At 64.6% G+C, this 27760-nt stretch overlaps 1 protein-coding gene across 1 annotated transcript in view; it reads right to left on the bottom strand.

Moving 5' to 3' along the window:
- MCF2L (MCF.2 cell line derived transforming sequence like) overlaps positions 1–26946 on the bottom strand; it is a gene marked incomplete at its 5' end in the record, with an annotated part of 59696 nt that extends 32750 nt beyond the window's left edge. Inside the window, 4 exons of the mRNA XM_082859262.1 lie at positions 838–928; positions 13411–13525; positions 16597–16680; positions 26874–26946. Of these exons, the coding sequence (XP_082715388.1) occupies positions 838–928; positions 13411–13525; positions 16597–16680; positions 26874–26946 (363 nt within the window). The remainder of the gene's footprint in view (positions 1–837; positions 929–13410; positions 13526–16596; positions 16681–26873) is intronic.
- Positions 26947–27760: the final 814 nt, after the last annotated feature.

Below are 27760 nucleotides of genomic sequence, written 5' to 3'. Positions count from 1 at the left end.
CAGACCCCGGCACAGCAACAGCCCCTCAGAGGCCAGAACAAGACCCAGAGCAAGAGCCTGGGGGACCGTCCCCCCACCGGGGGTCGGTCGGGGTCACTCTGCCTGCAGAGCGGCAAACTTCCCGGGCCTCTGGCTGTGGGGAGGCAGGGGTGGGTGAAACTCAGCGGGGGAGAAGCGCTCCGCACCCAGCTCGGGGGCAGGGCCAAGCCGCCGCCGCAAGTAAGACTGGGGGCCTTCTGCTGACTTCAGCTGTTCCCGCGGCTAAAAACAGCACCGCAGCAGCGCAGACCAGCGGCTCTTCCGCCTGCAGTCTGCGGACCAGGAGGGTCTCCACGTGGCCGTGAGGGCCACCAAGGACGGCTACTAGGCTGCCTTCGTCGTAAGACTAAAGAAGAAACAGCCCGTTTAGAAGGAGAGGGTCACATAGGAAAAGCTAGTCAATGTAATCCCCAAACTCGTAGCCTGAAGGTTTCCCTCGAGAATGACGGCACGGTATGTCCTGAGCCTCTCACATACTCAGCGTCAGAGACAAACCAGCTGGGGAGATGGTTGTCAAGTTATAACACAGCCCCCGAGAGTGACAACTCACTTGAGAACACACAGGCATGCACACACACGTGCACAGACATGCACACACACGTGCACAGACATGCACACACGTGCACACACACTTGTGCTCGCAACTCGAGGAACCCGGGGAGGTGTGGCTGGCCCTGCCCCAGGTCCCAGGCGGGTGCTCCGAGCTGGTGCCCCACCAAGCAGCACAGGCCAGAGCCCAAAGCGCCAGGCGCCCAGGAGGAGGGGGTGGGGGGCACGCGCGCGGTTACCGACACTTACCGCTATTCTCAGGATGGACGCCTTGACCGAGGTCCATTTGTCCTGCCTGCGGTCTATGACCAGGATGAACCCGATGCCAGCATCCTGCAGGCTGAGAGGAGGAGAGAGTCGCGCTCAGTGCGCCGCCGGAGGATGGGCCTGCCCTGCCGTCCATCTCTGGGAAGAGCTCGGGGCAAACCGGCTCCTCCTGTGGCCCTCAGCCTGCTCCACACACTGCCGGGGGCGCCGCTGCCAGGACAGCATCGAGCCAGCTGCAGGGCTTCCCTGAGCTCGCGGGCACCTTCCAGGGCTCACTCTGACCCGAGACGGACGGACAGACTCTGTTGTTTATTTCCCAGCCTGACACCAACCAGCTCACGGCACAGAGAGGCAGGCAGGGCCCACGCTTCCTGGAGCCCAGCTGTTCAGTCGGAGCTGGTCATCTTGCCTTGCAAGTGGACCGGCCGGCCCAGCCCTTCACAGTGAGCCTATGACCCACACGTCACGTTAGTCCCAGCATCTGGGGTCCCCGAGTTCATCCACGACACAAAATCGCTCTTGAAGGCACGGCCACAGCTCGGGGAGAAAAGCCCCGCGGCGCCCGGAGGTGCACGAGCGTCCGCTGGGGACCGGAGACAAGATGAGGCTCCTTGCAGCAGGAGCATCTGAGAGAGACGCTGAGCACCGGTGACGACAGCCCCGTCCCCACAGCCTGACGCGGCGTCTGAGTCACTGCGGAGACCAGGAGGCTTCTCCCCTTGGACAAGCCCGCCACCGTGAGCCAGCTGCAGGGCGGCAGCGCCCACGCCAGCCAGGCGGCGCGGAGGACTGAGCGAGAGGCCGAGGCTCCGACTGCAGCTGCTGATTTCCATGTCTCCGAACACACCGACGGTGTAAAGGAAAACCAGAAATACACGGCACACGTACAAACTACGTGGCTGGCGGCGGTGCTCTGCCTGCTGGGAACGTTATGTAACAAAAGCCACAGCTGAAACAGCCCAAGTGCTCCGTGTCGGAGCAACACCGATGATGGACACACAGAGCCACGCCTGCACGGGAGCGTGCGCGCCGCTGACTGTGTGTCAGCGCACCCGATGGTGAAAGGCTCCACCCGTTCAGCGTTACCTGCTCCACAGACGGCACAGGACTTCCGGGTAAGAGCACAAACAGACGTCAGAGCGCGCACAGCCAGGCCGACACGGCGCCCCCGACAGAACCGTCTCCTAATCGGGCTCAGCTCTCACGGAGGGAAGTTTTATTTTGTTTACCACTCGGGCTTGAGCGCCAGGTACCTGGGATCACAGCCGCCTTGCCCCACCCCCCACGCCCGGCCGCCTCAGGGCCTGATCTGGGCGGGCAGGGCAGTGGAAGCTGAGACGGCCCCTAAGCCTGGTGCCGGCTCTGGCCGGGGCGGTCAGGAGCCTGGGGCTCCTCGGTCGGCGTCCCGGGCACACGCCTTCCTCTGGCAGCCCCAGGCGGGCTGCTGAGCCCTCCCAGCCTCGGCCGTGGGAGCCGGGGCTCAGCCCGGCGCGAGGCGGCAGCGCATCGGGCGCCCGCGCGGCCCCGTCCCGTCCACTCGCTGGTTCTGCCGAGACTGCCCCTCTTGGTGGCCCCTCCCCCGGGGGGGCAAGTCCCACGCAGTCCCTGACGACCCTGACCACAGCGGCTTCTCCACAGGCTGTGTCTGCACTCTGCCCCACCCTCCCTCCGTCTCACAGGCAGCTGCCCTGCGGTCCGCGCCGTGGGGCCGGCCCGGGTCTGAGGCCCAGCCGCCGGGATCCCACTCTTCCTGAGGTGCAGGAGACTCGCTTCCCCTGAGCAGGCGGCCACCCTGCCAGGCATGGGCCCCGCCGGCACAGGGGTCTGAGATGCGCTCCCAGACCACCCGCCCGTGGGGGGCTACCGAGAGGAGCACAGCCCAGGGGCGGGCGCCACACGCGGGGACACGGGCCTGTCACCGCAAGCCGGGCCGGGCCATTCCTCGGCGCCACCTGGATGGGCCACTCAGCGAGAAGCAAAAGCGGGACCCGAACAGTGTCCACCTCCGGGGCTGCCGCGGGAGCAAAGCCTGACGATGGCGGCAAGCCCGCCGTGCGCCCTATTCAGCGGCGGCTGCTGTGCGGCCGTCTCCCTTCCCCCAGGACAGAGCTCCAGGAGCGCGGCCCGCCTCCCCATCACCCCTCGTGACTCCACGACAGGCCTCAGGGTGTCAGCTGTGGTTCTGGGCCCGGAACGTCCTCCCGTGGCCCCTGCGCTGACCCCGCTGCCCGCGGCAGCCTGTCACCCTCACGCACGAGCAGGGCCGCTGGCCTGGCCACTCACGGAGCACGCGGCCCAGGGCCTCGCGCCCCACCGCCCGCGTCACTTCCACGTCCCCCTGCCACCCCCGCCCCCGTCCCTTGGGGTCTTTAACTGGCTCTGCGCATTTGAAAGCCTTACGGTAAAAAGTCCGTAAGGACCTCAGTGGACAGCGCTGACGACAAACACGATGAAGACGCGAAGGCGCCGACGACACGATCTCTTCAAAAGAGAATTTCAAGAGAAATATGAGGAATTTGCTGGATCCACAGAAACGTGTCCCGGAAGGTGGGCTTCCCCGCGAGGCAGCGGTCGGGCCGGCAGCTCCCGGCTCCCGCTGTATGAAAACACTCGGGCCAGAGCCCTGCGGTCACTCGCCTGCGGCCCCGCAGGTGCCCAGTGGGGTCGTGCAGGGAAGGTGCAGCCGAGGCCCCGCCTGGGTCCCCCCTCCTGGCAGGCACTGCACTGAAGCCTGGGGCGATTCTTCCCTCACTCCTCACGATGGGCCAGAGGCACAGAGAGGCTAAGCCGTCTGCCCAGAGTCACACAGCTGGGAGCACAGACCGGGTGGGGCCCGCGGCCTGGCGCCGCGTCCAGACCCCCCAGGCCGAGTCCACCCTGCGGGATAAAGCTGCCCTCCCTCCCGCCCACCCCTGGGCTGCATCCTGTGTCGGGCCAGGCAGGGCGGCCCCAGAGGCAGAAGGTGACGATGCCCGTGCACCAGCACCTGGCTCGGGGCCACGAGAGCTCTCCTCCCTGCCTCTCTCCTGCTCTGACCACGTTTTGGGAACGCTGGCTCAGAGGTGCACAGGCGTAACAGAAGGCACCTTATGTAAGGACGTAGGGACCCTCCAAGGCCCCCTCTGCCCACATGACTGCAGCCCCAGAGCAAGGCCGTGTGATCTGCCCAGCCCCAAGGAGCCAGGGCTCAGCACCCCGGGGTCCCGTCACTCCACCCTCCACCGCTCTAAGGAGGGTCCCGTCTGCCCGTCTCCCGCGTCTATGACCTCACATGCCCAGGGGAGAGGGAGGGTGGCTGACGCGCAGATTGCACAAGAGGCCAGCACCCAGGGTCCCTCGTGTGCCAGGCCTCGAGGTGACTGCGCTGAGGGTGGTGGCAGTGGGGGAAACTGCAGCCACGCGGGCAAGTCACTGGGACCCTGGACACACGCGGCCCTGTGGACGCACAGACGCCAGCCCGCAATGTCCCAACAGCCGCTCGGAGGGGCCACCGGATGGCTGCCCGGCCGCTGCGTGGGGCTGATGAGCTCACTTTGGGCCCTAACAATCAAAAAAGGCCCAGAGCTCACACAGCATGGTGTCCCCTCTAACACCCCAGGCCTGCTAACTCCTCGGGTGGCCCTGGGGAGCCGGAGGCACGGCCAGCTGCGGTCTGACCTCCCCTTCATCGGGACTGGGCAGCATGGGGGCGGCCCGGGAACTGGGCTGGGCTGGAGGGTCCCTGCAGCGAGGCCGCGGCCACCCGGCGTCACCGTGACCAGTTCCTGCGTGGCTGCACCTTGCTCTCGGACCCAACACGTCACAGAGCAGGGACAGGCGGGGACACGAGGCCCGGCTTGGCCTCGCTCAGCCCGCGCGGAGCTCCCGGTGGGAAGGACCACGGCTGGCGTGAGGGTGAGCGTTCTCAGGGCCACCTTGACAGAGGCCAGCTAGGCCTGGCACCAGGCGGGGGAAACAAGCCCAGCAAGCGGGGCAGCGGGCCAGGCAGGCCCAGGAAGGAGGCGCCGGCAGGCTGGCGCCCATCCCAGCCCGGCCTGGCGGGTGGCAGCGCGGTGCATCCCCAGGGGCCCGTGGGAGAGAAGGTCCCACCTCCTCCAGGAGCCCTGGCCAAGCAGCTGGGCCCTGGGGCTGGGCCAGCCCTCGGGGTGGGCAGGGGGTGGGCAGGCCAGGCAGGGGCCTGGGGTACGTGTGGAGGCTGCAGCTGGGGGTTGGGGGGCACAAGCCGGCCTGTGGAGCAAATGGGTCCAGGCAGGACCTGCCCCACCTTCCTGACCGCCCCTGCTTCCCCACCTGGCTGTACTTCTTTGCCCTTTCTTCTCTCTTTGCATCCCATGTTTTGACCCTGGTCTACAGAGGTTGCGAATGTTACAAAGATTTTCTTTCCCTGTCTTCCTTTTGTAAGCGAAATGCCGCAGCCCGTTTCCTCTCTACCTGTGACTTACCTGCCGGGTTCAAACGCCGTGACTTTGAACGTAGCCCTGAGCATTCAAGCCTGAGCCTTTCTTTCCTGGCTGTCTCTTCCCTCTTCTTGTGATTCAAAAGCTGCCCCTGTTATCATATCACGTGTGCAATGCGGTTCTCTTAACGCTGCTCAGCTTTCCATCCCAGAAAGCACAACGGCAAGAAAAACGTCAGACCCTTTTAAAGAACTCTCTCACACTTGGTAACAGCACCATATCTGTTCTCAAGGCTACAGCAGCCCCGTCAGGGTCAGACGCACACGGGGAGAGCAGGGCTGGCCAGGGAGCCCTGACCACACAGCAGGGCTGTCGCCTCGTCCTCACGACCCAAAGGAAACAGTCCACCTCTTACAAAAACACAGGGATTTCTCCAAAGAGCCTGAAAACTTTGCATTTTTTGTTCTTTATATTTGAGTTATTTTTTCCACATCAACAACAGGGTGAACATACTCAAGATCTGTTTGAACCGACGCGTGTGCAGTAGTAGGAGGGTCTTTCTTACACAACGGAGAGGTTAACGTGCAGCCCCGTGCCCCGTCTACAGGGACCCACCTGGCACAGAAGGAAACGGGAGTATGTACCTGGTTTTCAAAGACTGATTTTCATCTATCTCAAAACACAGCCTTCTCCAACAGATGACGGATGAACACAACGTGGTCCATCCATGCAACGGAGCATTACTCAGCCTTAAAAAGGAAGGAGATCCTGACACCTGCTACGACACGGGTGAACCTTGAGGACAGTAGGCTCGGTGAAATAAGCCACCCCAGAGTGACAAATCCGGGCTGATTCCACTCACGCGAGGTCCTTGGAGGAGTCAGATTCACGGAGACAGAAAGTGGACGGTGGGGCCCACGGCTCGGGGAGGGAGCGCTTCACGGGGACAGAGCTTCAGTTCTACAAGACGCCAAGTTCTGGAGTCTGCTGCACAGCACCGTGCGTGTAACACCACTGAGCTGAGCACTTAGAAACAGTTAGGACGGCGAGAAGTGTGTGTATTTTCCCACAACTAGAAAATTATGTTGGGGGAAGAACCCACCAAGCACACAGCTTCCTTAAATACATGAAAAAAAAAAAAGACACACGCGCACACACACAATCGGCCGCCTCCTTGTAACAGAGGGAACTGCTCCCCCGAGGGCACGCAGACGCCAACACCACCTCGGCTAGTCCGGAATCCCTGCCACCTCGTTACCTGCCAGAGGCTCCACGTTGCTGCTGCAGCCCCAGCTGCCTGCCGTCTGGCTCCTGACCTGCAAGTGGGTCCTGAGCTGCGCCAGGGCTGCCTCAGGCACGTCCTCTGCACCTGGAGCTGAAACCCTAGATGAGGAGGCCTCTGGGCGTGGCGACGCCCCATGTGCACGAGCTGCTGGGTGCAGCCTGGGCGCTCTGATGGCAGCGAGGGAGGGGCTCCCCAAGCCCACGCTCGCCCCTCTTGGGCTCCCCTCACGGGGACCTGTCGCTGTTCCCAAGCAGGGCAGGGCTGCACCCCTCCTCCCGGGCAGGTCTCTCGCCCTTCCCCCCACAGGTGAAGGGCATGGCCGCTGTTAGCTGGATGCCGCCCCATCACAGCCGCGTGCCCAACAGGTGGGGACGTCCCACTTCTGAGCTGCCCGAGATGGCAGCCACTGGCCCCTGGGAACTGCAGGACGACTAGCCCGGCCCAGGAACTGAGCTTTGACATTTGAGAGACAGGACCCCTGTGGAGAGGGTGCTCCAGCGGGCACGGGTCCCTGAGCTTCAGGCCACGTGGGGCAACGGGCTGAGCCAGGCCACCGGACAGCAAATGGACAGCACACGGCAAGGACGGCCCTTTACTTGCTAATTACGTGAGGCCAGAGCGCCTGAGAGCTGTTGCTAATTACGCGAGCCGCGGGGAAGGGTCACCCCCGGCCAGAGCGCCTAAGAGCTGTCACAAACGGGATCACCGTCAAGGTGTCCGGCCTCAGAACAGAGCACCACACCTGCCACGTGGGGGGCCAGGCTGCAGGAGGCAGAGGGGTGGTAGCCACAGGCCGGGGCTCACCTGCCCGGTCCATCCACACCCGAGGCTGCAGCACAGCCGCCACAGGACAGGCAGGGCGCCATCTACAAGGACGCCTGCCACACGCCGTCGACCAGGAAGGGGCTGCGCTGTCCTGTCTTGTGGGGGGGCATCTGCACATGGATGGAGCGAGATGCTTGACTGTGGTTTCCTGTGGGGAGCGTGAAAGCTAACGATTTTTCACGTATGCGTTTGAGCTGCTCGGGACACTCTCATGCCACATTTTCTATCCTTATATTCAAAAGTCAGCTGAAAATTCACATGGAGTCACAGCCACAGCGAGAAGGGAGGTGCTGCCAGGGGCTCGGGGCAGGGCAGAGGCAGCCTGGCTGCAGGGCTTGGCAGTAGGCGTGTCCCAAGCACGGCTGGGGGCCTCAGAACGGCATTTACGACCCTGCTCCATCCCCACACGTGCTGCCTTTCCCCGTCACGTAGTCCATACAACTGCCAAGTGGGGGCACGTGTGTGCACGCGTGTGGTGTGCACACCCGCTCCTATGCACGTATGAGCATTCGTGTGTGTGGTCTGTGACGCACACCTGCATGCACACGTGTGATGTGTGATGCACACCTGTGTATGTGTGATGCACGCCTGCGTGTGTATGGTGTGATGCACACCTGTGTGTGTACATGTATGTGGTGTATGACGCACGCCTGTGTGTACGTGTATGTGATGCACGCCTGTGTGTACATGTATGTGGTGCACGCCTGTGTATATGTGTGATGCACACCCGTGTGTACATGTGTGTGGTGTGATGCACACCTGTGTGTATTGTGATGCACGCCTGTGTGTACATGTGTGTCGTGTGTGATGCACGCCCATGTGTGGGTGACCTCCTTGCGTGCACCTCTCCTCGGGTGAACACGGCCCACCACGGAAGCAGATGGGAGATGTGCCTGTGTCTCCCGAGCAGCTGGGTGATCTGACCCGGGTCCATGGAAAGTTAGCGTCCTTATCGGCGTCCAGTAATCTAGGAGCCCCTGAGCTGCGCCGTCACCGGGCTGGGGAGGGCGGCAGCTGTGCAGCAAGGTGATCCTCCCGGTGTTATCTTCCAAACCCAGGGCGAGTAGGTGTGGGATGCCCCCAGGGATCCTGCAGGACTGCCTTGTGGAAGGGCGTCCGGACGGCTAAATCTGTCCTTCAGAGAAAGGCCAGAAACCTACTGTCTCAGTGTTGGCAGCCCTAAGACCCTATGACCTTGCGTGTGTGAGTGCACGCGTGTGCCTGTGCATGTCTTGTATGTGTACACCGGCACCCACAGGGGAAGCCGCCAGTGACTGCCCTCACCAGGAGAGAGGATCAGCTGGGAAACTTCGGTTTTGCCACAGGGAGGGGTGAGAGGTGGATGGAGGGGGGACCCAGACTCCAGAATCGCGAGGGGAGGGGCCCTGGGGCCCGGCAGCCCGGCTCCGTGGCTCGCTCACAATTTACTGGGTGCTGGACCCAAGCCCTGCACGGCGACACGCGGCAGGCGCAAATGAATCAAAAGGTCGATCTTCCTTTTTTTATTGGGCGACTTCCATCAGCACAAACATGCTGCGATCTCCCTCATCTTAGAAGAAAACCTTGTCTGCCCCACCCCCGCCCCTCACTGACCATTTCCCCGCCCCCAACCTCGTCTGCCCCACCCCCGCCCCTCACTGACCATTTCCCCGCCCCCAACCTCGTCTGCCCCACCCCCGCCCCTCACTGACCATTTCCCCGCCCCCAACCTCGTCTGCCCCACCTCCGCCCCTCACTGACCATCTCCCCAACCCCCCTCGAGAGCAGAACCTGGAAGGAGGTGTCCATGCTCCCTGCACTGGCTCTGATCCCTCTCCATGAGTGAGGTTCCCCTGACTGACACCGCCCCCCGGGGTCCTGTGAGGACCATGCCCCCTGAGACACCCCCGGGGGTCCTGTGAGGACCGTCCCCCCTGAGACCCCCCTGGTGGTCCTGTGAGGACCGTCCCCCCTGAGACACCCCCGGGGGTCCTGTGAGGACCGTCCCCCCTGAGACCCCCCTGGTGGTCCTGTGAGGACCGTCCCCCCTGAGACACCCCCGGGGGTCCTGTGAGGACCGTCCCCCCTGAGACCCCCCTGGTGGTCCTGTGAGGACCGTCCCCCCGCCAGAAGTCCCCTCACCTCCCGTAAGCCACCTCGGCGGGCGCTCCCCTCTCCCCACCCCCCATCCTTCACCCCTTTTTGCTTTGCTTTTCTTCTTTTGCAACCCACACTCCTTGCATCTTATTTAATTTTCTGAGACCATGAGCACAGGATTTTACCTGTTCTGTCCCCTGCCCGGTCCCAAGGGTGTCCAGCACCGGCCGACCCTCACAGCGGTGACCTGAGCAGCTCCCTCTGCCGCGTGCACCCCCCCAACCCCCGGCATGAGTTCTGCTGAGGTCAGAGCCACTCTTCGGGCAGGGCCTGGGGGTCACGGTCACAGGTCCCTGGACTTGTCCCCACCGGCCTGGCAGATGGTGGGGATGGAGCCCCAGAGGAAGCGCGAGGGTTGCAGGCATCGGCGTGGGAAGCCGGCCCCCGAGCCACGACGGGCCCCCAGGAGCAGCCCTGCGGTGCGGCCGCGGACCCGCCAGCTGAGAAATCACTAAGGCGGCCCAGCGCCTCTCGTGGAGGCGGTTCCATGTTCACGCGCGTCTGGTGCGTCCGGACGAGGCTGCCCGGCAGCGTAAGGTTTCGAGATGACCCACGACCGTGAACCAGGTGTAAGCTGGGGCTCCTGTCCTCTGCGTTTAATAACGGGACGAGAGCTGCGCGCTGGAGGGTGTATTTTTCAGAGGACAGAGGGGAGCTCGGGGCTGACCGTAGGAGTCAGCGCCTCTCAGAAGCAGCCGGCACGAGACCGTCCGTCCACGTGATCTGCGTTGACCTTTACAGCGCGCCGGGTCCCGGATCTCACCCTCCCGCGTGGAGGCCGTGCTGGCGCCGGGCTGCCTAGGGTAAGCCCGGCCCGTGCGGGGGGCAGGGGGGTTCCCCCTTTTCTTGGGGCCGGCAGTGCCGGCTGCGTCCGCCAGGCGGCAGCCCCTCCCTCCCTGGGTTCCCGCAGGAGGGGAGCCCTTGGCAGGCAGCGCCCGGCCCTGCTTGACCCACAGACACCGAGTGTCTCCCCCGCGCCCCGTGAGGTGTGCGCTGAATCTTCTGGAAACGCAGCTGCCTGTGAGCTGATGGGCGACACCCTTCCGTACGGTTAGGAGGTCCCCCAAATCCGCCCTCGCTCGGGGCTGATCCCCCCACACCCCCGAGGAGCCCGCCCAACAGCGCTGCGGCCAAGGGCTCGGAACGCGGCCCCTCCCCGCCTCCCTGACAGCCTGCCGGGCAGCTGCCCCTCCCCCGCTGGCCCGGCACCCAGCTGCGAAAGGACGGTATCCGGTGCCGCCGCGGGGTTTCACTCTGTGTGAGAGGGCGTCGGGGCCACGGGACACCCCCCGCCCCGCCCCATCCTCCGTGAGGAGGATGAGACGTGAACAGGACACACGCCGACCACCACGCCGCGCGCGGCTCCCTGGAGACGGAGCCCACGGGTCTGGGCTGCACACGCTCAAGCCGGCCCTGCGGCCAGGTCCACGGCACCAGAGCCCCGCCAGGTGCGAGGAGCCCACCGTCACTCCTCAGCTTCAGGGGGAACGTGTTTCTTGCCCTTGCATCCGCGGGCAGGTTCTGTTTGAGACCTTGGAGACCAAGGTTTGGAGAGGTTCCACTGCACCGGGGCGAGAACCCCTTAAAGAAGGAGAGAAACACAGGTGCTGGTCCCACCTGAAGGGGAGGTGGGTGTGCTGCGGTGAGGGACGCGGGGCGAGCCTCAGTCCCGCCAGGCCGCGGGCTGACTACCAGCTGAGCTGGCTTTGCTCTCTGCAGACGAAGCCCACTTGTCCAGGAAATATTTACCAAGGAACCACCTGCTGCTCTCAGGACCTGCGTGCGGGGCAGACACAGACCAACTCCGAGCTGTCAGGTAACGGGGACACTGCAGCTAAGCCCGTGAAGCCAGGGAGCCTGTGGGCCAGGCCCGGGGGTGGCGGGTGTGACGGACGGCCTACCAGAGGAGGGCGCCTGCAGCCCGAAGAGGAAACACCGCGCGGAGGGAGCGCATCAAAGGCCCCGAGGCCAGGAGGCCTGAGCGGCCCCAGCACTAGCGAGGGTGGTGACCCGGGCGGGGAGGGTCCGAGAGGGCGCAGGGGCCGGCCTGCTGCGTCCGGGAGAAGCCTCGCCTCTGAGCCAGACAGAAAGTGACGTGTGACCTTCCCAAACCCGAGAGTGACCTGAAACCTGAGATTCCCCCACAGGCAGGGGAGGGTCACCCCACCGCACCATCGCAGGTGGGCAGTGGGAGACCACATATAGCGCCCCCGGGGCCCTTGATCAGCCTGCACTGAGCGGTCCGGTCGCTGTGGCAACGGCGCCCGCCGACCGCCGAGCCCAGGGCCGGCCACCACCTCGGCTGGGGCAGCAGGGCCGTGCCCGTAGCTATGGAGAGGCTCACGGCAGCCTCCAACCGCAGGACTTCGGCCCGTACGTCCCCGTGCAGGGGCCGGAGCGGGAAGAGACAGAGAGACGAGGTGGCAGCAAGGAGGCCACGGGGGTCTCCGGGCCCCTGGACGAGCGCAGAGCCCGCCCGCCTTCGCCGATGCCCCTGAGTCATCTGACCCTGACCCCCCGGCCACGGAGATGGGCAGAAACCTCCCCGGAGCGCAGGTGGCCTCTGTCACGGCTCACGGGTGTCAGACTGAGAACAGTGCCTCGGACCCCTCCCCGGGCAGGCTTACTGCACCGTGAGCTCCACTGCCTGGTCTGAGACAGGCCTGGGGACCACGGGAGATGGGGGAAAAGACGGCCACAGGGGGGGCAAGAGGCATGGGCTGGGGGGCTCACAGGGCGGGGGAGGAGGGCCACGCCTCACCTGGACGTGGAACGCCCACCCCTGGGAGATGTCATGGAGGGGAGCGGGGGAGCTGGCCACAAGCCTGCCCCCCGGAGGGCCAGTGAGACCCCTGGGGGGGCCCACGGTCAGCCACCAACAGCCGCCGTCTTCTGGTTAAGTCACCGGACTGCCTGACACTGGTGCCGAGTGCAGCTGCCCTTCCTCTTGCTGGCCTGTCCCCGGTGTCCCACCGCCAAGGCTGTAAGGCTTTTCTGCGCCTCACTGCTGGGCACGCCGAGAGCTGGACCCACCGTGCCGGGTCCCCCTCCCCCAAGGACATCCCCTGTGCCGCTCCACGCGGGCAGCATCCACTTTCCCGCCACTCTCCAGACCCTTGAACCTACTCAAGCATCGTCCCCCGCGGTCCAGGGGCCTTGTCCAGGGCCTTCCTGGCTGTAACTTCAAGGGAGAAGACAAACGGAGATGTCTGCAGGATCGCATGGCCAGCCCGAGGGGCCCTCAAGGAAGGCTACGCACTCCCAGGACAGTGGCTGAACCTCCCGCCTCAGCTCGGCCACCCAGAGCCTGGCCCAGCGAGTTGGGTACAGAGAAGGACGGAGATGGTGGCCACCATAAGCCAACCCTAACAAGAGCCCCCGCCCCGCGGGACCCGGGGCGCGTCGTCCAGCTCCCTCTGCCAAGTGACCTTCACCACCCACGTCCATCGGGAGGGCTCCCCCAGCTTAACACCTCCACCCCGCAGGCATCTGGAAAGATCTCCCCCAGCCTCCCCCTTCCCCCGGCACTGATCGGTGCTGACGGGACGACACTGACCGGCACCTTCTGTAGGACAGGTGTTGGGCGGTCAAACTCGCCGTCGGGTCTGTTTCCCAGATTAGACTTAATTCACCGAGCTGTGACCTGCCTTCCGAAACCCGACGGAGGGAGAGTCTGACGGCACCCATGCCCCCAGTGCCTGAGCGGGGCAGCCGCTCGTCCGCTGGGCGGGAGGTCGGCAGCCTCACCCCTTCCGAGGGGGGATCCCCAGGCAGCATCAGCCCCCCCGCCCCTCGGCTCCTGGGTGCCACACCGCCCAGCGTGGCCGTGGGCTCGGAGGAGGTCTCCCTACCTTTCTGAAGGACGGACCCAGTTCTGCTTGTAATGAAACAGAGTGACCCGTCCACACGCACCTGGGGATGCTGGTGAGATAGGTCATGACATTCTGGAACTCCTTGTCGGGGACGTCGCCGAAGGCCGGGTAGTCGGGGAAGGTGATGACGGGGCTGCCGTCCTGCCCCCGCCCACCTGGGGAGAGAGAAGAGCTGCACTCAGCACGGGGGGCGCGGGGTCGCTGCTCCCGGGTCTTGGCAGGACAGTCATTTTCCAGAAGGAAACTCACTTTCCATGTTTTGGGTTTTTTTTTTTTTTGATGTGGACCATCTTTAAAGTCTTTATTGAATTTGTTACAATATTGCTTCTGTTTTTACGTTTTGTTTTTTTGGCCGCAGGCATGTGGGATCTTAGCTCCCTGACCAGGGATCGAACCCACACCCCCTGCACTGGAAGGCGAAGTCTTAACCACCGGACCGCCAGGGAAGTCCCTTCCATGTCTTTTATTATGAGAGAAAAGTGTGCTATCGATGGGAATATTTGGAATGAGCTGATGAGCTGAAGCAGGTACCCGCTATCCTGCCACCGCCGGAGCATCGCGGGAGCACGTTTCCTCCCAAACCCACTTCCGTGTGCTTTTGTGTGTGACGGACCACGCTGAACAGAAAGCTGGCATCCTGCTTCCTTCCTGACGGCGTGGACGTTTTCCACGCTCCACAGGTGACGTGAAGAGCATTTAAACATTGCACGTGCCACCAGGCTGCAGCCCGACCGCCTGGGCGCCCTGTGGCGACTTCGGGTAGACAGTTCCTGTCTGATGGGAGTCATCCCTTCGGCACCGTGTGTGGGGAGGTACAGGTGGAACCGGCGGGGGGGGGGGGCACTTTTCCCAGGGGAGGCGCACCCGACACAGTTCCCGAGGGAAAACGAGGCAGTGGCCTGGGATCTGGGAAGGTGAGCACGGCTCCCCAGGGCCAGGCAGTCGGGAGGGCAGGCGTGGAGATGCAGGCTGGGATTCTGGGCCGAGCTGTCCCACCGAAGACCTGGGCGGCAGTGCAGAGGCCAGGAGGTGAGGCCAGGCGTGGTCTGCTGCCAGCCGGTGCCCTGCGCGGCAGGAGGTGGCCACCTCTGCTCCTCCGGGGCTGGGTCCTTCCCTCTTCCCTGTGAACCGAGGCTGGCCTGGCCCATCCGAGGTGGCAGAGTGATGCCGCGTGACTCTCAAGGCTGGTCAGCAGTGAACTTGCGGACAGCCTGACACGGGCGAGCACCTGGGGCCCCTTACAAGGGCAGACCCGGCTGACCCCTGAAGACCTCTGTCCACACCAGCTGCTCTGGTGTCCACTGGCAGCATCTGGGCAGTTCTGGTCGTCACTCTGTGGGGTGCTGGCCTCCGGTGGGTGGGGCTGCTCTACGTCCTACAATGTGGGACAGCCCCACGGGGGAGCCATCCCCCCAGTGTCAGCGGTGCTGGGCTGCGAAGCCAGCCACCCCGACCTTCGCACACGGATACCCCGGCAGGAGGTTACGGCAGTTTGGTCCAGGGCAGGCAGTGGGCACCGTGATAACTGGCCAGGGCGTCCTCACGTTGGGAGGCGGGCAACCCGGGTGTCCTGGCGGGTGGGAGAGGGATGGAGAGGACGAGGGCCACCTCCGCCCCGGGCTCTGCTTGGCCAACCCGCACGGGGTGTCCACAAAAACCCAGGACGCTCCAGCTTTGTTTCAGACGCTGAAGCTCGGGATGTGTTGTCTTCTAACCAATTCCCAGACTTGACGACGTGAACCAACCCGGCCCGTCGGCTCGCGCCCTGCAGGTTGGGATGACGGCGGGCTTGGTGGTCCTCAGCTCAGGGCCTTGCCACCCGCCTGTGGGCTCGCCTGAGCCCGGGGTCACCTTCCAGCCTCCCTCAGATGCTGGCGGAACCCCCTCCCGTGGCTGTAGCGCTGGGGTCGCTCTCTGCCCCCCTCGGCCGCCTACCCTCCTCCAGACACCCCCCATAGCCCAGGCTGGCGGTAGGGTATCTTGGTTACATCAGCTCCCTTGTCCTTGGCCCCCCGTGTGCTGGGGGACCTGGGGCCTGTGAGGCCCAGTGGTCAGTGACCTTGTAGCCGCCGAGCTGGGGCCGTGGTTACTTCCGCAAAACCCCCTCCCCGAGCACCCGGCGGCCTCTGAATAACAGGAGGTGTGTCTGGGGGTCAGGGCCCCCCTGGGGTCTCCTCCCGAGGGCAGCGGGTGAAGACCTGAAGGAAGGTCAAGGTCATGGCCCTGTCCTGTTGGGGACTTTGGTTTCTCAGAAGGACACCCCGCTCTCTCTCCGTCCTCCGTGAGGTGGGTGCCCCTCGCGGTGGCCCCCCAGGAACAGCAGGAGGCCGTCTCCGCTGACAGACCTCAGAGGCTCAGCTCTCCTGCTCACGGGGCTCAGGCCTCGAGGTTTAACCCCCGAGCGACACCGCGGGTCCATGTGCCGGGGGCAGGTGGGCCAGAGCACACAGGGCACGGCCTGGGGAGCAGCTCCTGGCACCAAGGGGTGGGCAGGTGAGCCCGGGGGCGCAGGACTGGCTCTCGGAGCTCAGGAGAGACCCCAACCTGCTGGCCAGGGGAAGGGCCGCGAGCAGGGGCCTTCAACCTCGGGCCCCTGACCGACAGCACAGCGAGCCTCGGGGGGCGGGCCTGCCCGGTGGGGCGGCGCCGCCCTGCTCCAGGCACTGCTCTCGCGCCATGCTCACGGCCTTTGCGGGCCCGAGGCACCAGCACCCGGGCCGGCCGGATAGGGCAGCAAGATGTCCCTGCAGGCTGGAGACAGAGCCCGGATCCCAGGGGAGGGTGGCAGGTGGACAGGGGCCGGAGATACGGAGCGACCCCAGGACAGGCTTGTGGGCAGTGCCGGCCCCTCGCCCTTGTCGGTGGCGCCCCAGGGGCTTCTCCCAGAAGGCGGAGCCACGGAAGCCAGAGCCCAGGCCCTGGACACTGCACGGGGGTGACTGTGCCACACCTGCACCTCCTCCCCGTCCCAGGAAAGCTCTGGAATCCAGGAGACCGCAGCCAGGAGCAGTCGGGCCACGCCCCCCTGGGGACCCAGCTGGCCCCTGGCCGGCATTTGCCGGCTCTGAGCTGCCCTCATCACAGGCATCGGTGCAATGGGGGGGCGGGCCGCACCGCGCGGGTTGTCCCCAGGCCCCACGACACGGTCACGGAGGGCCAGGAGGCCGACCGCCTGGAGAGCAGACACTCCCCCGCCCGCGTCACATGGCCTGGCCTTCGCACTCACCAGACAGGTACGCAAAGCGCTTCTGCAGCTGGTCCTGGATGTCGGCAGCACAGAGCGGGCTGATGTCGTGGTGCATGATTTCATCTGCGGGGAGAGCAGAGCAGACGGAAACACGCTGTCATTTGGAGGAAATGGCCTCCCAAGCTACGTCTGGGTCAGCCCCACCGCAGACACTCGAGGGCCCAGCGGTCACGGGCCTGGAAAAAGGGATTCCAGTTTCCAGTAGAGAAACCTTTGTTTCGCAGAGCACAGAAAGCTGTGCGCTGAGTGATTCATCAGTATTTAAAGCGTGGTGTGTGTCAGAAGCACAGAGAAAGGTGGAGAGAGTGGAGGAAGGAACAGGGAGGGACACGGGGGCACGGGGGGGGGGACACGGAGGGACAGAGAGGGACAGAGAAGGACCGGCGGGCAGAGGGGAGGTGGGGGGAGTGGGCCAGGACCGGAGCTGGAGGACTGACCCCGAGATGAGTGCTGGGGGAGCAGACACGCTTTGGTCTGAGAGCACCTACCGACGTCCTGGGAGTGGCTGGGCCACCCTTGGGGTTCTCGCCTGCCGTCTATGCAACAACCCACTGGTCAGAGTGGAAACCTGGCCATGGCAGTGGGTTCAGACATACATGCCTGGAGCCTCACCCCAGCCTGACACTGACCCTGAGCAGGGCGCTCAGCCCGGTACCGACAGCCGCAAGTCCTAGATCAGGGCCCCGAGTGACCCAGTCACAGCCTGGAGGCGTTGACCAGAAACAAAAGGTTTAGCAAGACTCCTGGCGGAACCCGGACACGGCCAGGGTCTGGGTCCGTGCGGGGGCACCAGCAGGTGGCCACAGAGCCGGGCTGCTCGGGGGCCCTCGCGGACCTGTGTCTCTTGCTGCTAGGTGGGCACCACGTGAGTGACGGCCCACGTCTCGTGTCCCCAGACCCGGGTGTCCTGGAGAGTCTGCAGCCTTCAGTGTTGACACAACTTCTCCACAGAGACTACGACTCACAGATGGCTTAAAAGTCAGCTCTCCTACACCCGGAAGAAGACCCCGGCCCCCAGGGCCTGGAGATTCAGGTCACGGAGACAGTGGGACGCCCTCCGAGCAGATGAGCCTCCGTCCTGCAGACCAGGGAGCGTGGGCCGGTGGCACAATTAAACGCACAGGCGGGTCCCCAGGTCCCGGCTGCCATCGTGGAGCTGCCGAGACCCACGGCTGGCTGCCCCGGGACCGCCTGGTGCTGACGAGGACGTGACGGGGGCCGTGTCCACTCATCCCGACACGGCCGCAGCCCGTTCAGGGTCAGGGACCGAATGACGGGTCACACTCAGAAAACTCAGAGGCCACGACTCTGCCGGTTCCACGGGCAGCTCGGGGCCATGCCACCTCCCCTGTGCAGGGAAACGTCTCACCAGTGGCTTTCTTTTGTGGGAGAAAAACAGGGCTGGAAACAAGTGCTAAAAGAAAACCTGAAATGTTTTTAATTCCAGACGAGGTGGTTTATGGCCGTCACGCCTCATTTATTTAGAACACACTTCAGGTGCGATGGACGGGCAGCTGCACCGGAGGCTGGGAGGCCAGACTTTACGCTGCCCACACTGTCGAGCATGGACCCTGTTCTCCTCAAATCCGGCCTCTGCCCGCCGGGGACAAGCACGTCATTGAGACGGACCCCCGGGGAAGTGGGGTCGCCCTCAAGCTTGGAAAGGAGACGCCGAGGGCTGCAGAAAACAGCACGGACGCTGCTAGCTGGCAAGTTCCCTGGCCGGCGTGGACGCTGGGACGGGCAGTTCCTCAGGCCTCGCAGGACTGCCCTCAGCTCGCAGACCCCCCTGGACCACATCGAGACTCCGACGGGCATTTCTGCAGAGATTCTCAGCCCTGGTTTCGAGCAGCTCCGAGTGGCAGGGCCTTCACGTGGCCCCTCCGACGAGCACACTTCCTCCTTCCTGAGCTTGCCGTGGACACCAGAGCTGTCTGCCCTCCGTGTCCAGCTCCCCCGGACAGCAGGCGGCTCCCCACGTACTAGGGGCACGGCGGCTACCCCTGACCATCCCTGCCCTTTCTCACTGGCTGGACCGCCGTCCATGTTAAGTTGCCTCCACAGAGGGACGCGCGTGGGGCCGCCGCCCCGACGTGCTTCGAGTGCCCCGACCAGCCGAGGTCCTGCCGGGCCCGGGGCCTTTGCACAGGCCGCCGCTCTGGGATGCCTCTCCCATCCCCGTTTCCTGGTCCGATCCCACTCGAGATGTCACCGAGATGCCACCTCTTCGGGCCGTCTTTCTCCGCCTCCTGGCCTGGCGGGGGCCTCACAGCACCCTGCACCCCCGCGGAGGGCACCAGCCGGCCCACTCCCAGGGCAGGAGCCCAGAGAACTCGTGCTGAACGGACAGACGATGACTCCTCAGAGCTTCACGTGGAATCTGGCTAATTTGGCAAAGTTCGCTCGGACTTGCACACAGGCTGGTTCCAGAATTTCTGCCCGTTGCGGGCCCCGTGGGTGCAGACCCCTCACCACGGCAGCCGCGCCCCAGAACCCACCACCCGTGAATCTTCTGGGGCAGAACTAACCTAATATTGTGCCGTAGATCAAATGACCCAATTTAGGTTTGAAAGTAGGGTTACTCTGCACACGAGGTCCATTCAGACAAATGGACCGAACAAAACCTCATACATGTTAAATGGTCACTGGCCGCCCCTCAGAGAGCTGAGAATAGCCGAGCAGTTTCCGGCTGCCATCGAGGCACACGGTGTTTGTCACGCGCCCTCCGTGGACAGCAGGCGCTGCGGCGTCAGGCGCGCACTGCTTCCTTCTCCCTCAAAGGCTGGGGCCTCGTCCACGATATTTCATCCTGCACTCGAGCGGCAGGTGGCGGCCGGTTGAGAAGGAAGTGGAGGTACCCGGCCTGGCCCATCTGAGGTCTGGGACGGGAAGTGGGGTCGCCCTGCCCGCCAGGTCAGGGTCAGGGTCAGGGTCAGGGGAGGCCCAGCTCCTGCACAGACCCGCTCTGTGTGCACACAAGGCCTCACAGATAACCACCCGACAACGACTTTCCTGTCGCCCAGACGTAAGCGGAGCCTCCAGGCAATTACCCAGCACAGAGTCACTCTGAGACCGGAGGGGTGCAGTGGGGAGAGGACAGTGCTTCCCTTCCGACTCCCGCAGGGTGGGGGCCGGGGGCGGGGTCTGCAGGTTGACCTGGTCCCTCTGGCACCAGCTCTGGGAGCCCGTCTGGAAGTGTCGCTCTGTCCGGAGCACCGCAGGGGACAGAGGCCCACTCCCTGTCAGAGGCCAGAGGGAATGACCCCTCGCTGAGCTCACGACATCTCAGTGGTGCGGGGACCCAGCTCAGTTCTACATGAGGACAAAGGGGAAGAAACATCAACCGCTGGAATCTCTGGCCACGAAGTGGTCCCCTGAGTCCTGGTCTGCGCAGCAATCGGAGAGTCCGGGGGAGGGGCACCACCCTTTTATCTTCACACCGTTTCATCTTAACACAATCAGACTCCGGCAGCAAACTTCCTTCCTCTGGCAAACTGACTCGCATATTTTCCTTCTTTTAGGACGAGGATTTCACAGTGCAGAGCAGGCTGCATCTGGCCCGCGCTGCCCATGGGAAGGGCCTCCGAGCGGCACCGTGCATGCCAGCGCTGCCTTGGGCCGAGAACACGTGCAGGGTTGGGGCTCGAGAGACGCAGGGCGTGTGGACCCTGAAGATCCATGTCCCGGTGGCGAGGGTCTGGGTCAAGGACGCCCGCGGCGCGTGCAGAAGCCTGGCGTTCGTGTTCGAGGCTGGTCCCGCCTTGCTGAAGGGGGGACAGGAGCCTGAGAAGGGCTCCGACGGAGGGGTCGGCAGCTGGCAAGAGGCCCTGGGCCACAAAGTCCACTAAGTCCGTCACGAGCTAATTCTCTTCCTTGTTTATATCTGGCTGCACATCCACACCCCAGGCTTTTGTTTATTTTCTATCAAAATACACCCGCGATGCCCTTTCAGAGTCCGAAGTGGAGAGTCCGTGGGGTGGCCTCACCATCTCGCGTGGGTGGGATTCCTAGTCTACCGAGATCCCACCCAGGAAGCCCCAAACCAGAGCAGAGCGTGTGCGGAGGAATGGCCTCAAAGAGGCGACTCCAAGCTGGGGGACGAGGATGCCTGGGGCTCCAGACAGGCTCCGTTCCGGCCTCGGTCAGGCAGGGACCCATCAGCTCCCCAAGTCCCTGGTCGGGCGGGAGAGGCATCTCCACGGCAACCTGTAGTCCACGGGACGGCTCTGGGGTTCAGCCCTTCGGGTGTTGGAGATCTACACTCACTTGGGCTGAATCCTCTCTCACAGGCCATCCTGGGTGTTTTTAACAAGTTACGCGTCACTGGATTAGGCACAAACATTTCACGTCACGTACGATGCGTCGTTAACTCAGTTCACCCCTGTTCTCCCCGATTTCCTGATCTCAAGACGTGAATCCTTATGTATTTTAAAATAAAAGGCCCCATGTGAGAAGATGCTTAACCAGACTCGTGCTCAGGGAAGCCCCATCCTCAGCAGAGGGGTTGGCTCCCGGGCACCCCCGGCGGAGCTCAGGGAACCAGCCAGGGCCCAGCTGGCGCCGTAGGAGCTCTTCCGCATGGGCACCAGGGACAAACCCTGAGCAGAGCCGCGGAAGGCCCTGGGGGACCACAGCAGGCACCATCTATGCAGACGAGGCCCAGCGGCCTCTTGCCATCCAGGCTGCAGACCTGCATCTTCCGAGGCCACGGCCTACTCGGCGTCGTGTCTGCAGCTCAGGCTGCATGGGAATGACCCCTGGGGCCTCGGCGAGGCTCTCGTAGAACCCTCATCCCGCCCTGCCCCGCCGGCCATGTCCTTTTCAGTCGACCTCAGACGAGTGCGGGCTTCTCAAGGCCACCCGCCCGCGGGGCTGGCGCTGATCAGACCCTCCTTCCGTGCGCTGGACAGCCAATCAGAGGCCAGGGCTCCCCGGACGCGTCTCCATCTGCCCCTTCACCAACACCCGTTCTGTGAAGGTTCTGGACGTCAGAAGAGACCACCTGGGCAGCAGCTTCAGCCAGCTGGGCCCTGGGGCGCACGCTCCACACCCACGCCAGGGGCCCCGGATACGAAGCTTGCACGCACGTTTCACAGCCTGGCTCGTGGATATTCACGCCCCACACTTGGCGGTTTCAGAGCTACAAACAACTTCTTAAAAAACAGCTTTTGGAACCCTGTCCCGTAGGGTGTCAACTACACCACCTCCGCCACGTCCCGGGCGACGCAGGGCATGGCAGACACCTGGCTTAGACGTCGCACAGCCTGCCGATGGCAGACGGCTGAGCCCTAGCGGGCCTCAGAATCCTCTCTAACACAGGCTCCAGGCAGCTCGCCAAGCACGCGGAGACCTGCCCCGACCTGCATCAGTGACCTGCATCAGCGCATAAGCGACCCTCACGCCAGCACGGAGCATTTTCCAGGGGCTCCACTCACAGTGGGGGGCTCCAGACCTTTACTTCTCTGCACCTTTGGCAGAGCCCCTCCCCAGTCAGGGAGAGAAGGGCTCCGCAGTCAGACAAACTGCGTTGGCAGGTGGATCTTAACCGCTGCGCCCCCAGGGAAGCCCCCAAGGAGAATTCTGGCCCGAGATCTTCTAAGGTCTGAAGCTGTGGGCGGAGCGGAGAATGACCTTGCCCTCGGTGAACGGGCACACGCGCACCTGCAGCCACCTGTGAGCAAGGACGGTCCGCTGTCCCCGAGGCTCACACAGAGCTGCTCTGGCCTCTGGGCACCTCCTGGTCCAGAGGCTGTGTTCTATTTTGCAGAATCACCACCCGTTATGTGCAGGGTTCCTGGTCTCCTGGGCGGTGGACCAGTGCTCCAGGGGCAGGCGGGAGCTGTGTGACCTTGGGCGTGTTACCGAACCTCTCTGAACTGGTCTCTTTGTCTGTAAATCAGGATAATTGCGGCATCTAGCTCTGGGGAGGCAGTGCACTCGTGCAGCATGGCGTCTGGCATGCGGTGGGTGTTTAACTGCTGCTAGCGTGCGACCTGGCACCTGGCCGCACTGCACCTCGGGGAGGTCGGGCCAGGAAAGGGCCGCATCCACCCCTCAGCCTCTCCCGTTTCTTCTGGCTCTGCTGCCGTTACCGAGAGCAGGGACGTGCCCACAGGGAAAGGCGGGTTCTGGGTGGGACGGTCCCACCCCGCTTTCCCTGCTCCCGCACCTGCTCCGAGGCACAGCTCCGCCTAGGACCCTCCACCCAGCCTGACCGTCCTGCGTCTCAGCTCAGCTGGGGCCACCCCAGCGCCTGATCCCAGAGCGCCGGCACCCCCGCTGCGTGCGCCTCACCTGCGCGGCGGCTCACGTGTCTCCAGAGCAGGCCGCCCGCCCCCAGGGCTCCCGAGATGACCCGAGTGTCCCCGTCTCTGCTGCCCGACCCACAGACACCCGGGTCGCGGAGCTGGGGTCCGGCCCCGTGCTCGGACGGCCGGGTTCACCCTGGGTTCAGAGTGGGCACCGGGCTGGGGCCTGGGATGTGCGCTTGGACCAAGGGGCCTTGGGCCCCGTAGAGGACCCAGAAGGGGCCCCCTTGCCATGGGCGAGGGCCTCCTTTGCATCCACACCATGGAGCTCCAAGCGGGGTCGGGCTGCCTGCGCAAGGCCTCCCTAGAGAAGGGCCCTGATGAACTAGAATCAGACCTGCAGGACGGGGGTGGGAGGGTGGGTGGAAGCCCAGCAGGAGGCCTCGTGGCCACATCGCAGGCAGGTTAATTTACTACACGTCACTCTGCGCAGTGACTCCTGAGTGCCCAGAGCAGGCTGGAGGGATGAGGGTGGTTCACACACCCAGCAGGGAGCCAGGCGGCAGGCGGGCCAGGTGAGAGGTCGGGGAGGACTAGGGCAGCCGGGGGCCTGGGCTACAGCCTCCAAGCTCGGGCATCGGGTGTGGGCTGGCACGGAACAGAATCTCCGTGGACCTTTTATTACCAACAACGCTCGTCCTAGTGACCCCCGTCCCCGCGCAGCACCGGGCAAACCCTGCCAGGGTCCGGCTCCCGAGCCTGGCCGGCCCACCAGGCAGGTCGTCACACATGAAGGCCCAAGGTTACGACGACGCAGTGGGCAGAACTGCTGACACCCACCGGCTCCCCACGGCTCCTGGGAGCCCCCAGAGCCCGGCCAAGCTGGAAAGGGGCGGGGGATCTGCAGGTCGGGCCCGCAAAGCAGCCCCGGGGCCAGACGGTGGGCGTCCCTCTCCTGGGCCTCACGGCTCTTCCCCCGGCCGAAAGTCCACCACCGCCCAGGGCCTGAGGGTCAGTCCTTTCCAAACCTTCCTCCTCCTGGCGTCCTGGGCCCGAGAGCACCTGCCTGATGAGTTAATGTTGCCACTTAAACATGCACCCAGCGGCCCACGTCCCCGCGAAAGAGCGGGTCTGAGAGCAGAACAGCAGCCCCGCCAGGCAGGCCCCCAGCTTCCGTCTGGGCTGTGCTGGAAGTCCCTTGGGCTCCTGTCTGCTCCAAAAGCAGCGACTCTCAGCGCCAGTTAGGTGGAACCCGCCCTCGTGCTGTTTGCGTCTCATCCCGGCCGGGCGGGGCCTCCACAGGGATCAGGGACACGGTCCAGATGGGATTCCGGGCCCTGGAGATGACCGGGAGGGGGGCTGCGGCTGGGGTCACTCTGGCCCGGCCTCCCCGCAGGACGCACCAAGCAGAGGCCGCAGGAGGTGCCTCGAGGGCCTGTGGAGGACGTGACGCCTTCCCGGGGGGCCGACGGCCAGCAGCTCACACACCCTTCGAGCCATACCCCCACCACGCCCTCTTTGGACGTGAGCACTTCGGGGTCCAGTGAAAGCCAGCAGGTCCGAGCAGCGCGCCGGCAGCAGGGCCTCACCCTCACTCGGCTTTGGGTCGAGACTCCCGCCACGCTGGGCCCCCGGCAGCTTGTCGGACACGTCTCACGAACACACCACAGATACACACGCGTGTGAGCCCACTGCTGCTTGGAAAGGAAGGAGATGTGTGACAGCTCTTTTCTAAAACAACCACGTGTCAACAGTAAAAAGCAGCAGGTCCGTAAAGCGCAGGGATGTCCACCTCCTTCCGCCCCTCCTGGCTCCGAAGGCAGAAGGCGGGGCTGTGAGCAGAACCCCGGGGACCTGTCCATATCTGCCTCGAAAAGCAGCTCACAGAGCGGCCCCGACCCCCACACCGCGCTCCTGCAAGGGCCCCAGAAGCTCCCCAAGCCCTCCCCTCGATGGTGGACACGCTCATCCCACTTCTTAAGTGTCCGCAGCTCGATAAGTCTGAGACCCAACAAGGAACTGCATTAACCTTCTCAAGACACACCCCTCCCCCACAAAACCAGAACCAACGATGCACAGGGCAGAGGAGGCTGGGGCCTTGGGCGACAGGGACGGGGGCGCATGTCACCCTGAGCCTCACCCAGGGGTCCCTGCTGACGGGGTCCCTGACCGCCAGATGGGACGGCTCAGAGCAGAGTGGGGCTTGGGCCCTCCACAGACGCTGCCCCGCCGGAGCTTGACTGTGGAGCCCCGGACACACACAGGAGACAGGGGAGAGAGACAGAGGTAGAGAGACAGAGAGTGAGAAAGACACAGAGAGACAGAGGGACTGCGGGGGAGAGGCAGAGACAATGACACACACAGACACAGCGAGACAGACAGACAGACGAGACAGACCAAGTGAGAGAGACAGAGACAGAGAGAGGAGGGGGTGGAGGAGGGGTGACGGAGAGGGAGCTGGGGGAGGGGGTGGAGGAGGGGTGACGGAGAGGGAGCTGGGGGTTGGCAGCAGCGGGTCATGCACACCTGGCGACCTCGCTGGTTTCAGAAGGGACAGAATGGGAGCCCCTGGCCCTGGTCTGGGAGCGTGGCTCAGCCCTGCTGTCCTGCTCTGCGGGCTCCGCTGCCCTGGACGCAGTGACGGAGCTGTGGCCTCGCCACGTGACTCTCATCCATTCCATCTGCCCAGGGCCCAGCTGCCGGCTCGGCCGGTGCCAACTGCTCCCCCCGCCCCCCATCCTGTGCAGCCTGATCAGAAGTGAGGAAGGAGGTGCAGCGACCTGTCCGCAAACACCAGGCGCTCATAAAAGTCAGCATCCGGTTACAGAGCCAGGTATGGGCCACCTGGGAGTGTTCCCCAGCAACACCAAGGAAGAGGTCCCAGCACATGTGCCAACAACTCCGGGAAACTGGACCCACGCGTCCTTCTGTAGGAAACCAGTGGATGGTTTCCAGAGACAGGGGGAGAAGCCCTCTGCCCCTCAGGCACCCCAAATTGCCTCAGGACATTCACTCAAGAGCCCGTTTATCTTAAAAATAAAGCACGTGTTAGAAAAACACCTAGAATTTTTGAGGGAACGTGATAAGAATCAGAGCAGGAGTGTAGCTTGGAAACAAAGGGGCGGCTTTGATGACCACGCAGGTCCACGCAGGAGGGAAGACTACGGCATTCGGTAGGGAACGCACCGCCCACTGGCGAGCCTCTAAGCTCTAAGCCCCAGGAAGCGTTCCTTTCAGGATCCCAGCCTTGTCACCTTGCTGCCACCTCAGGCGTGAATCACACGCTCTCACCCTGTGTACCAGCTTGTGTTCCGACCTGGCCACCCAGGCGGTCACCGTCCTGAGCCTTGTCCATCAGGAAACTCACTGATTCCCTCGTCTCACCTTCGGGTCACCTCGTTATAAAACCGGAAACTTCATGCACTGAAGGCTAGGGTGCGGCTGATTCATTAAAATTTACAGAAGACTATTTAACGCATTGTTGGTCAAGCCTTAGCAGAAGCACCCACCGCAAAATGAACTCACGACAAACCACTTCCAAGCGAGCACCCTCGTCCCTAGAAACGAGCCCAGGAAACTGGGCGCCCTCCCGGGCCCAGCTCTTTGTTCTCGGTCACCACGGGTGTGACCCTCCCCCAGCCAGGCAGGTACAGGAGCGCGAGCTGCAGGCCGCCCCGCGGTGCTCCCCCCGCCGGTCCAGCCCTGGTCCCGCTGCGTGGAGAGCCCCCACCGGCACCCCCCAGCATCGGCAGGTCTCCCGCAGCCGGAACAAAGGAGCTTCCAGGCGGAGCGGCGACTGTGGCCCGGTACCCGGCAGGCGCTGCCCGAGGATGAGAATGAGGATGGGGGGGAGGGACGCGCGGCACGCCCACCCAGGAGGCTGCCTTCCGCGCCCGCCACCCGGCCCGGACCCCGCGGACAAGTCCCGAGTCCGGCGTGGGCGCCGCGCCAGACCCCCGGGGCCCCGCCCCGGCGCGCACGGTCCCCACGGCGCCCACCGGCGCGCACCTGTGCGGGTCTTCAGCAGCAGCCACAGCGCGGACAGGTCCCGCGACAGCAGCGAGAGGAGGCTTAAGGTCATGCTGTCGCCCGCCGGCAGCGTCAGGAGGTGGCGACCGGCCGCCCGGAACGCCCGTGCTGGGCGCACAAAGGGACGTGGTCGGGCTCCATGCTCGCGCCGCCCGCCCGGAGCGCGAGGACCCGGGCTCTCCCCGGGGCCTCGGGTTTGCCGTCCCCGAGCCCGGGGCCTGCGGTCGGCTCCCTTGCTCTGCCCGCCGCCGGTTAACCGTGCGGCCAGGCGGCGGCAGGGCTCGCACAGCGCCGGCTCCCTCCCCGTCGCCCGTCCAGACCCTCCCTGCGGGGGGCCCCCCCGCGCTCAGTGGCTCCCTAAGCCGGGCGGGCGGGAGGCAGGACGGCCGGGGTTGGGGGCGCAGGACCCGGCCAGGACCTCCCAGGGGCGAACCCCCAGGTCCTCGGCAGCCAGACCTCAGAACACCGCCGCCAGGGGCTGGGGCACGGGGCGGGGGATGGGGTGGCTGAGAACAAGGAAAATGGGACGGGGTGGGGGGGCGGCCGCCGCAGGGCGAGGGGGGCCCCCGGGGGAGCTCGTTAAAACGCAGAGTTTGGTTCTGCAGGTGGCGCTCCCGGGGGAGGGGGAGGCCAGGCCGCCCCCCAAGGACCAGATCTCCAGCAGGAAGGACCCGAGGGGCTGAGCCCAGCCTGGAGCCGACCCACCTGGAGAGGACGGCCCTCGGGCTGGACCAGGACTGCCTGTGGCTGTGCATCCACGGGCAGCGAGGGCTCCGTCCTCTCCATCGTGGGAATGAGGCAGATGTGACCTCCCCCAGCCTGGGCCCCGGGCCGCTCACCCCAGGGTAGGCTGTGGAGTCCAGCTG

This window comes from Leucopleurus acutus (genome assembly GCF_964270905.1).
Source record: "Leucopleurus acutus genome assembly, chromosome: 18".
NCBI classification, from domain to species: Eukaryota; Metazoa; Chordata; class Mammalia; order Artiodactyla; family Delphinidae; genus Leucopleurus; species Leucopleurus acutus.
The sequence above is the reverse complement of the archived record's forward strand: the minus strand, read 5'-3'. Positions and strand labels throughout refer to the sequence as shown.